The 12,500-nt window shown below is 46.1% G+C and overlaps 1 protein-coding gene across 1 annotated transcript in view; it reads left to right on the top strand.

The window, feature by feature from the left end:
• LOC308288605 (CUB and sushi domain-containing protein 1) overlaps positions 1-12,500 on the top strand; it is an 803,860-nt gene that overhangs the window by 502,018 nt on the left and 289,342 nt on the right. The window contains 2 exon segments of the mRNA XM_080730076.1: positions 8,746-8,867; positions 10,959-11,031. Coding sequence (XP_080586202.1) covers positions 8,746-8,867; positions 10,959-11,031 — 195 coding nt within the window.

The following is a 12,500-nucleotide window of genomic DNA, read 5'->3' as shown; positions in this document are numbered from 1 at the left end:
CTGTGCTTTGTTGGAGAGCCACTTCCCTGGGGCGGTTGCCCTGTACCCATTCCCCTTGCCCTTTGCACCTGGCCCATAGATAGACACACACAAGTGTTTTATTGTTGATTGCATTAGTAGCCTATACACTGTTCCTCCTTTTAAATCTCTTACCAGTATTATCATTACAGTGACTAAAGGACATGATGATGATATGATATACTGACTATAAAAGACATGATGATGATATGATATACTGACTATAAAAGAAATGATGATGATATGATATACTGAATATTTTAACCTGCCTAACTTATAATAAAAAGCCTGTTTTATACTTTGGTCAATTACGTTTCTGCCTTGATTCTTAATGTAAAACGAACTTGTGTGTCCTGCAACTTGAAGTATTTGAATTAGATAATAGAACTATTTCCGGTGGCGTAATTCCACTGGTGGCGTTGTCTGGCAGCTACACTAAAATATACCACTATGCCACATTTGCCGTACGTCGGCAGGATTTACTGACAAGGCAGAAACGTTTTTTTTTGTTTTTCTCGTTTTCCTATGTTGTATCATTTGTTTTGTTAGTCCAGTGACTTAAAAAAAAAAAAAAAAAAGTGGAGGGAAGAGTTGTGGTTTGTATATTAACTGGTATTTTGTTCTCTTTAAGCAAAGCAGCAGTTGTCCGTGGACGTGAGGACCCGTGGGTCTCTATACCAATTCCCTGGTTTCTGCAGTGGGACCTGGTTTGTGTACATCTCAATCCGGTCGTAAGTCTAAATTTCATTGCCGCTATGGATGCCGAGCTGGCTGAGCTCAGGGAGCTGGTAGCGCAGCTCAGAGCGGATAATGGTTCGTTGAGGCAGGAACAGAGAGATGCACAGCTGGGTAATATTGTCTCCGTTGACGTGGTGGCCCCGCCTCCTTCTGCACCTTTGGGTGGTGCCGGTGCTATTGCACCTGAAAGATTGGTCTTTGTGCCGCGAGATAGGAAGTGCCCGTATTTTAGTGGCAAGTCTGGTGTCAATATAAATGAATGGGTGGAAGAGGCACAGGCTTGTATGCGGGCTCGCTGTCTTTTGGCCATTGATCAAGCTTTCTTTTTATTTGACCACCTAGAAGGGGAGGCTAGAGAGGAGATAAAATATCGCCCTACTGTGGAGAGGGAGGACCCCAATAAAATTATTGCCATTCTTAGAGATCTATACGGGTGTTCACAGTCCTATGTAGCATTGCAGGAGGCATTTTTTTGCAGAAAGCAGCAAGACGGAGAGACATTGCAGGAATTCTCACTCGCTCTAATGAGCTTGATGGCGAGAGTCAAACAGCGTGCACCTGACCGCATGTCTAATGCGGAGGTCCTCTTGCGTGATCAGTTCACTGAGCACGTCTTAGACAGCTCCCTTCGACGGGAGCTTAAGCAGTTAGTACGTCGTTGTCCAACTAGTACTTTGTTAGAGGTTCGTGAGGAAGCGATTCGGTGGGAGCGAGAGGGTAGACCAGGGGCTGCAAGGGGTCGCAGCTTTTCTGTTCCTTCAGCACATGGCATCCAGTATGCCGTTCACAGTGAGCCACGCTCTTCGGGCAGTGACTCACCACAACGATCAGAGTTTACAGAGTTGAAAGAGATGCTTAAAAAACAGCAGGAGCAGCTAAACCAGCTCACACAGACAGTGGCACTCTTACATGGCACTCAACAGCCTAGTCATCCAGTGGCACTCTTACACGGCACTCAACAGCCTAGTCATCCACCCAGTGGACCGACAATATGTAGGAGGTGTCAGCAGCCAGGTCATTGGGCCAGGGAGTGTAGGTCCCAATGGCGCCCCCCCTATCCTCAGCCTCCACCAATGGGTGGTAGGCAGTCTCACCGTCGTGAACCGGCGGAAAACTAGCACCCTCCGAACTGCAGAGCCACAGTTTGGGTGGGGACTCTATCGGCTCTGGAGTTCTTACTGATGCAGGTACGATCTCGAGTTTGATGTCATCTTGCCCCCATTTGGATGTTTCCATGGGTGGAGTACTTGTTCCTTGTTTGATTGACACCGGGTCCATGGTGTCTACCATGACTGAGTCCTTCTTTCTTCAGCATTTCGAACCATGGGGTCAGGATTGTCTTCAGTCTTGCCACTGGTTGCGGTTGAGCGCGGCTAATGGCCTGCCCATCCCATATGTGGGTTACCTGGAGCTTGATGTGGAGCTGTGTGGGAAGTCCGTGCCGAAGTGTGGGGTGCTAATCGTCAAAGATCCCCCAACTACTCTTACTACTCAGGCACCTGGGGTCCTCGGCATGAATGTCCTGGTTCGGCGCTATAGGGAGCTCTTTGGACAGCATGGGGCAGCTCTCTTCAAAACGCGGTCTGTATTGGAGGCCCCCAGTCCCATTGTTGCGGCTTTGCAGCAATGCCATAGGGCTGAAACTCAACCTCCGGTGGTTGGCTTAGGGAGGGTTAAGGTTCGTGGTAGGCGTGCGTGCCGCATCCCTGGGGGCACCATGAAACTGGTTGCTGCAACATGCGCAGAGCAGAACTCTCCCACCTCCGTTCTATTTGAGCCCCCTGAATCAGGGTTACCTGGTGGCTTGTTGGCCTCTCCAGCCTTGCTTACTGTCACTCGGGGCACAGCCTACGTTCCAGTGGTTAATGTCGGGACCAGAGATGTGTTGCTTTACCCACGGACCATCTTGGGCAACTGGAGTAATACTCAAGTGGTCACCTTACCTTCTGGGGTTACTGAGGTTGGGTCAGTTACGGCTACTAGCTCTTCCCAGACTGTGTCTCCTTCCATACCCGACCAGATCGAGGCTCTTGACTTAGGTGCTCTTTCGAGCGAAGACCAGGGTCCGGCCAGGGACCTCCTTCGGAGGTACAGCGGAGTGTTTTCCACACACGAGGGAGACCTGGGGTGCACTGACCTGATCTGTCATGAGATCCCGCTTCTTGACGATGCTCCTGTTCGCCAGCGGTACCGGCGCATTCCTCCATCTGAGTATGAGGTAGCAAAGGCCCACATCAACCAGTTACTGGAATCGCACATAATCAGGGAGAGTAGCAGTCCGTATGCGTCCCCTATTGTGCTGGTAAAGAAGAAAGATGGTAGCCTCCGCATGTGTGTGGACTACCGGCGGCTTAATGCCAACACTAGGAAAGACGCATTTCCTTTGCCTCGTATTGAGGAATCCTTAGACTCTTTAGCTGGGGCACGCTGGTTCTCGGCCATGGATCTGGCCAGTGGCTATAACCAAGTCCCAGTTGCGGAGAAGGACCGGGCGAAGACTGCGTTTTGCACCCCATTCGGCCTCTTTGAGTGGAATCGGATGCCATTCGGGCTCTGCAACGCCCCTGGGACGTTTCAGCGGCTGATGCAGCGCTTGTTCGGAGATCAACAATGCCAGACCTTACTACTTTACCTCGACGATATTGTCATCTTTTCGTCCACTGTGGCCCAGCACTTGGAGCGGATGGAAGTTGTTCTTGGCCGACTGCAGCGGGAGGGCTTAAAGGCAAAGCTGTCGAAGTGTGCGTTCTTCCAACCTGAAGTTCATTACTTGGGCCATGTCATCTCCAGCAAGGGAGTCTCCACAGACCCCAGTAAGATCGAGGCTGTTGCTGACTGGCGTCAACCTGCTTCTGTGTCAGACCTACGTTCATTCTTGGGCTTTGCCAGCTACTACCGCCGTTTCGTGGAGGGGTTTGCCAAGATGGCTGCCCCTCTGCATGCCTTGGTAGCTGAGCTAGCAGGGACGAAGGCTAAGCGGGCTTCCAGTAGAACTTCCGGAAGAAGTTTTATGTCTTTATGGTCCGAGAAGTGCCAACGGAGCTTTGAGGCTCTGAAGGAGAAGCTTACATCAGCCCCTGTCCTCGCTTATGCCGACTTCTCACTCCCCTTTATTCTTGAAGTGGACGCCAGCCATAGCGGGTTGGGTGCTGTCCTTTCCCAGGAGCAAGAGGGCCAGGTGCGCCCAGTGGCTTTTGCAAGCCGTGGTCTCCGTCCCACCGAACGTAACATGTCCAATTACAGCTCCATGAAGTTGGAGTTTGTGGCACTCAAATGGGCCATGACGGAGAAGTTCCGCGAATACTTACTGGGACATCGGTGCCTTGTCTATACGGACAACAACCCACTCGCTCATCTGTCTTCCGCCAAACTGGGCGCGATAGAGCAGCGTTGGGCCAGTGAACTGGCGCCCTTCGACTTTGAGATCAAGTATCGTTCGGGCAGGAGTAACCGGAATGCTGATGCGCTTTCCCGACAGCATCCGGTTGGGCCTACGGACTTGCAGGGCTTGGTTCCTGGTACAGCCATTCCCTCTGTGCTACAGCTGGCGGTGCCACCGGAGCTAGTAGCTACCCAGGCCACCATGACGGCCTTGCCTGGTCACAGCTTGTCGGACTTGAAGAGCTTGCAGATGGCGGATACAGTCATTCAAGAGGTTCTGGGGTACTGGAGGCAGGGGACGCGTCCAAGCCTTATGGAACGCAAACGACTGTCCACTTCTTCGGTGACACTACTTGCGCAACGGGACCGTTTTGTGGACAAAGAAGGGGTGCTCTACCGTAGGGTCTGCCGTCCAGATGGGCGCGAGGAGGTCTTCCAGCTGGTCTTGCCTGCTGTTCTGAGGGACGAGGTCCTGACTCAACTACATCAGGATCACGGGCATCAGGGTGTCGAGCGCACCACTGAATTGGTGCGTCAGCGCTGCTACTGGCCAGGTATGTCCGCGGACATAGCCCGTTGGTGCCTGGAATGCGAGCGGTGTCAGGTGGCAAAGGACACTCGACCAGCAGCACGAAGCTTCATGGGTCATTTACTTGCTTCCCGGCCCAACGAGATTGTGGCCGTCGACTTTACCATCTTGGAACCTTCTCGGGCAGGTGTGGAAAATGTCTTGGTCATAACAGATGTCTTCAGTAAATACACGCTGGCCATTCCCACTAGAGACCAACGGGCCTCGACTGTCGCCCAAGTCCTAGTCAACGAGTGGTTCTACAGACTGGGCGTTCCTGGCCGTATCCATTCCGACCAGGGCCGGAACTTTGAAGCATCCCTCATCCAGCAGTTATGTTTCTTGTACGGGATCCAGAAGTCTCGCACTGCCCCGTACCACCCACAGGGTAACGGGCAGTGTGAGCGATTTAATAGGACCTTACACAATCTCCTACGCACTCTGCCCTCCTCCCGTAAGAGGGACTGGGTGGACTGCCTTCCGCAGAAGCTCTTCTGCTACAATACCACTCCGCATCAGGCCACCGGGGAGACGCCTTACTATTTGATGTTTGGTCAGGAACCACGTCTACCGGTGGACTTCCTGCTCGGGAGAGTTCCAGAACCGGTAGCAGGTAGCGTAGATGGCTGGGTCACAGAGCATCAGACTCGTCTTCAGATAGCCTTCGAGGGGGCACAGGAACGGTTGAAGCTGGCGGCCAACCGCCGCAAAGCGCATCATGACCCCAAGGTCCGTGATCCATCCTTGGAGGAGGGGCAGCTAGTCTACCTTCGTGACTTGGGCGTTAGAGGTCGACACAAAATTCACGACCTGTGGCACTCTGAGGTGTTTAAGGTCATCCGAGCTCCACGGCCAGGCGGTGCTGTATACACGATCGCACCCTTGACGGAACCTAGTCGAGTGAAACATGTTCATCGCTCTCTCCTCAAACAACGGGTTGGGGGAGAGCCTCCCGTCAACAGCCCTCCAAGTAACCAGCGGATCGAGAGGTCATCGCCCTTGGTCGATGAAGACCAGAACGACGGTGATTGGTTTATTCTGAATTCAGGAATACCCCAGTCCCATCTGCCCTCGCCGGCTGCTCCACTTCCAGCAGGGGCTCCCCTGTGTCCTTCTGGCCAGCCTGATAACCTAGAAGAGCACTGTACAGTGCCGGTAGCTTCATCTTTAGGCCCATCTCCTTCTCGGTTGGATGAACCAAATGACAACCAAGATAATGATCGACAGGTGAGTCCAGAGCATGGGGAATCTTCTCATGGTGAGGTATTCCCCACTACTCTGGTGGCTCTTGAACCATCTGCGGTTCTACCTTTGAACCTCTACGTAGTAGAGTCTAATAGTTTAGAACCACTCCCTAGATCCTTGGATGACATGGCTGGTAATAGTGAGGCTGCCCAAAGGAGGACTTTGAGGTCCACAGCGGGACAGCATTCCAACCCTTACCGTCTTCCACAGACAGTGGATAGAGGTCCCGCCCCTACTTCTGCGTCAGCATCAAATGCTGTCTCGGCATCATACAGACCCTGGAATTAGAGTATAGGTAAGTCATCGTCGGGACGACGATGCAGTTGTTGGGGGTGGATTGTAGCAGAATGGGCGTTCGTTCCCACAGTCCACTCTCCGCCCACTCGGCAGTGAGTGATTGCCACCAGTATATAGAATGCACCACTCCTCTCAGAGTCAGTCGTCTCTGCTCACCTGGTGCCACGCTCCTCATTGTGTGTTGCCAACACTGCAAACACTGCTTCTAAACGCTGGCCGTTGGGCTATATATATATATATCGCGGTGCTCCTGTCTTGTGCAATCCAGGTATGTCTCTCTGTCTTGCTGCTTAAACAGTCGCCAGTATATGCTGCATAGTGAACTTGAACTTGACCATGACCGTTTGTTGTCTCTTAGCTTTGATGCTACCACGCTCGTCAATGAGCTCCTGCGCTTCTGTGCGGTGATTAAGAACACACACATTAGGTAGGTTTATAGTCCTCCCTCTCCGCAGTATAGTTTCGTTTGGTGTCTGCACCAGACTAAACATGGGCTTTGTTTTATTATTCCAGTTTAGTAACAGCTATACCCGGGGGCCGCTGCGCGGACGGGACATCCGTGTCGGCCGCTGTTGTTTAAGTGGTGAGTTGTGCATCTCTCTGTTCCTGTTTCTGTGAACTTTATAGTATAATTAGTGAACTAACCGGGCCGCTTGTTGCCTGTTTCAGGGCCAGGGCAGCTGCTGCTTTGCGGACCTTGTACGGTTACCAGCCGTTAAGAAAGCCCACGTCTGAATGATACTGTGATACCACATACCACTCTTCCTCCATTCATAAAAGTGTCGGCGGCGGCACGAAGACACGCCGGTTGTACAGCTGTTTATAGCCGTCCTACCCGGCGGTCCATCGCCCGGCTTTATGGCCAGCTTTATTGTTTGTTCTTTTGCTTTATGAGTTATTGTGTTGGATTTATTTAGTTTACTTTGTTTATTTTGGTTTATTCATTTTGATTTAAATACAACTATCCGGCACCAGGCCAATATATATATATATAGACGGCATTATTTAGTTTCAATAGGAAACAAGTCCTTATTGAAACTACTGTGAATCCATCATTTTAACACCTGTCTCTTCTATTACACAGGTCACGGTGCTGGGGCCTTACATTGGGACAGGGACGGCCGCCCAGGGTTGTGGTAATCCCCCCGTTTGCTGTGTTTGATTTACATGATTTTGTTTATATTTACTTTGCTGTGCTTTGTTGGAGAGCCACTTCCCTGGGGCGGTTGCCCTGTACCCATTCCCCTTGCCCTTTGCACCTGGCCCATAGATAGACACACACAAGTGTTTTATTGTTGATTGCATTAGTAGCCTATACACTGTTCCTCCTTTTAAATCTCTTACCAGTATTATCATTACAGTGACTAAAGGACATGATGATGATATGATATACTGACTATAAAAGACATGATGATGATATGATATACTGACTATAAAAGAAATGATGATGATATGATATACTGAATATTTTAACCTGCCTAACTTATAATAAAAAGCCTGTTTTATACTTTGGTCAATTACGTTTCTGCCTTGATTCTTAATGTAAAACGAACTTGTGTGTCCTGCAACTTGAAGTATTTGAATTAGATAATAGAACTATTTCCGGTGGCGTAATTCCACTGGTGGCGTTGTCTGGCAGCTACACTAAAATATACCACTATGCCACATTTAGATTATAATAACAAAATAGATACATAAAATACAATAAAACACAATAAACACTCTTCTACAGTATCTAGCTTTTTGAAGTCCCCACAAAGAAATAGCAACTTCCTGTAAGTGCTGTAGCACACAGCTCCAAAATACGCTCAACTGCCATCTCCAAACGCATCATTATGTCACAGAGCGCTGAGGCCTCATTACCTTGTGTATCGTCCTCGGTGGAGTGTCAGCATGTTGTGATAATTAATGCATACAACTTTAGATGCAGACGCGTGAGCAGAGCAGCAGGTGTGTCAGGTACAGAGGGGTGAGGCAGGCACGGAACAGGGAAAAAGAAATCCAGCAAAGTTGATTGGCGCTGCCTGGAAGATGTTTGCCCAGGCCTCCCCGGAGCCTCTGGTCCCGGGCTGAGGCCCATAGTAAGCTTGTGTGTTAATCCGGACCTGCACTTATTCTGTACAGTGTTTAATGCGTTATATGTACAGTAAAACCCACAGTTTTAATCAGTGATGGAACAAATACGCACATGTTTTTTTTTTCTTTCTTTTCAGTATCAATATTGCAATGTAGATACAGTGTATACTCTGTTACAAGTCCTGTTTTCAAAATGTAATTGAGTAAAAGTACAAAATTATCGGCATCAAAATATACTTAAAGTACCAAAATTAAAAGTACTCGTTGTGTTCAATGTCCCATTTCACAAGTTCAAAATGTGTGAAAAATCTTCTGAAAATAGCCAATTTACAAGCTCACAATGAATCGCATCACGACACATTGTGAGCTTGTAGATCTTCTTTTTTACCAATGGCCCTGCTCCTCCCCTCCCCTCTCTGCAGCATTTGGTCAGAATGAATGTCATGACCCAGGTGTTCCTGTTAATGGTCAGAGGTTTGGAGACCAGTTTCAGCTTGGCAGCTCTGTGGCATTTCGTTGTGACCAGGGATTCATCAGAACACAGGTAATAAAGAGCTAGAAAATAGCAGTGGCTCTCAAATGTGTTGGCTTCTATACCCCCTTCCCTTTACCCGACTACAACACTTTGCTTAGAAGACTGTAAGAGAGTCATGTGTTTGATTTAATGTTTACAGGTCATTGGGATGAAACACATTTTGTCAATGTGTTATCATTAAACATAGCAGTAAAGTCTTTTTTCTTCTTCCATTTTCCTCTTTCTCTCATGTGCCCCCTGTAGTACAGATGTGCCGTTTCAAGTCCTCTAGCTAGCTTTACTGCTCTCTTCCTGAAAAGTTCCTGAAAATGCATTTTTTTCCCACAGGCCTCTTTCCCTGTTTTGCCTTTCAAATTTTTATGGAGAATGGAGAGTATTTATTTATTTATGTATTTTTATTTTTTATACTTTTTATTGCACATACACATTTGAAGCAATAGTGAACAAGTATGTCGAAAACCGTTCGTTTTGCATTTATCATTTAAAAAATGATTTAAACGAGTGAAAACAGCCGATCTACAAGCACACAACGTCTCGCACCGCGAGGCATTGTGTGCTTGTAGATCTGCTGTTTTCACTACTTTTGTGCGACGGCCTTGTCTGATGAAGCAGGGCTTTACTTTGCGAAAGAAAGTACACATTTGACACTTGGAGATACGAGGTTTCCACCCGACAACGACGATATATAAACCTTTTGGACATAACAATATCACAAGTAATTTTTACAGAAAAAGAAAAACAAGAACAAAGAAACAATAATGCACAAATACCCCATTATCTTCTGTAAATTATGTAGACTGTTGTTCATTTTGTGGATACATTTTTCAAAGGAGGCTACCCTGGTCATCTCATCTTGCCATTCTTTGATATTAATTCTCTCCTTTGATTTCCAATGTCTCAATACTATCCTGCATCCTGTTATGAGTGCCAATTTCACCCAAGCACCCTTTTGCGATGATAGTCTAACATCCCAAATACCCAAAACACACAATGACGGATCCATATAGTGAATTTGGTTTCTATTATATTGTTAATAGAATGGGTTAGGGTTAGGGTTAGGGTTAGGTATTTGTTAGTATTTTTCCAGAAACCTGCAAATGGCAAGAAACCACTCCATTCCCTTTGAATCCACCTTCAAAGTCAGACAATCAATCCACTGGAAACCTACCGTCTTGCCAATGGTGAAGTGTTGAAATGACACATCTGTATCTCTGCGTATCCCTAGGGTACACTGCAATATGTTTTATGAATTATATATTTAAAGGTAAGGTAAATTATATATATATATATATATATATATATATATATATATATATATATATATATATATACATACATACATATATACATACAGTATATATGAATTTATATATTTAAAGGTATGGTAAATTATATATATATATATATATATATAATATTTTACAATAAGTGTTAAATTGCTGTATATTCTGATAGTACTCACTGCTATAGAGTGTTTGTTCAGTAACAGGGTCGATCTCCCTGTCCCTCCAGCTCTTGATTAAACTGAAAATGCATTTTAAGGTCAGGATACAAATGTTATCCTATCAGGAGGAACACTATAACATTGAAGCTGAGAAAGGGGTACTTTTTCCTGGTTGGCTGAAGATTGGCCAACTGAAAATGTATGTTCTGTTTATTAAAGAGCTGGAAAGAGCTGCAGAGACTCCTGCTTCTGAACAAACACATTGCAATCATTACTATCGCAATATGGTGTGTTAACCTTTTAACAAAAACATATCACTTACCCTTCCTTTAAAGAAACATATCGTCACTGTCGGGCAGAAACCTCGTATCTCCAAGTTTCACATTTGTACGTTTTTTTCACCAAGTAAAGCCCTGCTTCATCATACAAGGCTGTCGCACAAAAGTAGTGAAAACAGCCGATCTGCAAGCACACAACGCCTCGCGGTGCGAGGCGTTGTGTGCTTGTAGATCTGCTGTTTTCACTAGTTTAGTTCATTTTTAAAATGATAAATACAAAACGAACGGTCTTGGACATACGAGGTTTCCACCCGACAACGACGATATACTATGTTGTAACATTTCATGTTAAACTATAACAACATAATTGCCTTTTAGGGGTCAGATCAGGTCACCTGCATGATCCAGGATGGGAATGTCGTCTGGTCTGCTGCCGTACCACGCTGTGAAGGTACACGCACGCACGCACGCACGCACACACACACACACACACACACACACACACACAAGACATGTTATTCATGTTTACACTTCCTTGAGAATACAGTACAACAGTGGTTCTCAAACATTTTCGTGTCAAGGACCTCCGAAATGATACTTATTAGCCCGCAGACCCCCATTTGAAAAGATACGCCAAGGACCCCCATGAGAGAAGATTTTTTACAGCTATAGCAGAGATTCTCAACCACCCCATTTAATGGCATTTTTATCTCTGGGACCCCAATTTATTGTAAAATCAAAGTTAATTTAACTCAGAGAGTGTACAGATGGAACCTAATGGACCCGTTATGGTCCATTTGGTTCCATTTGTACATTTGAGTTGCATACCCATAATGGTCCATTTGCCCATGAACCCTGGGGGTCCCCGGAACCCACTCTGAGAACCAATATAGTACAGCATGCGTACACGGTTAAATAGCATGCAGCATGAAACAACTGGCAGAGATGCAACCATAGCACCAGATAAGCCATTATATGGAAAGCAGTAATAAAAAAAAGTCTATGCATTATGTCAGTGTTTCTTGAAGTTTAGTCTGATAGCCCTCAACACATACTCAGTCATTGGTATTTTTATTTTTTCTAATTCTGTAGCCTAAATTGCACTATTAACTCAGTCGGTGCCATATTTAAAGTGGGATGACCTCTTATATTGCCGGTTCGCCAACAAAGGGTTAAAAAAATAGTGTGCACGCTGGTGCACACATTCGTGCACAGATCATGCACTATGCATGTGCATGCTTTTCACAGCTTTCAAACAAAAAAATCCGCTTGGAAATCCGTTCAGGCATTCAGGAGAAAGGAGCCCTTATGTTTTCTTCAAATGTAAACAAACATGGCTGCCATGTTTGAAAGATGGGGTTGGTATGGGGGTTAAACATGCAATTTCGCGATCGCGATCATGCCTAGTACACTGTTGGAGGTCCAAATTTTTTTTTTTTTTAAATTTTTTTTTCAAAAAAAATATATATATTTTTTTATTATTTTTAAAAAAAAGACGTTCAGAAGACGTCTGGCAGGGAGGTCCATAGTGAAAAAGACGTTTTAAAGACGTTTTTATCATAGAAACGTTTTTTTTGGCAGGGTATGAGTTAAGTGCTGCCTGTTGTTAATAAATGGATGCTGCAGACAATCAAATTGAAATGAGCTGTAGCCAAATAAATGTGGGATGCTGGAAAATATCATCCTGTAGAACCGGGACAGATAATTACGTGTCTCCCGCAGTGATTTAATCAGGCCAAAGTGGTACCCTAAAATTATTGCTGTACCACGGCTACATAGCTTTCTTATTGTGAATAGAAAACCAAACGTTATTTTGTTTATTTTCTTGCAATGCTATGGTACAAATCTCACTGATGATGGCACATATCATTTTTTGAATTATAATTATTCTTATTTAAATTGCTCTAGGATTGAAAAAGA

The sequence above is a fragment of the Nannobrachium achirus genome, assembly GCF_963921795.1.
Source record: "Nannobrachium achirus genome assembly, chromosome: 7".
NCBI classification, from domain to species: domain Eukaryota; kingdom Metazoa; phylum Chordata; class Actinopteri; order Myctophiformes; family Myctophidae; genus Nannobrachium; species Nannobrachium achirus.
Note: the sequence above shows the minus strand (reverse complement) of the source record. Positions and strands in the feature narration are given on the sequence as shown.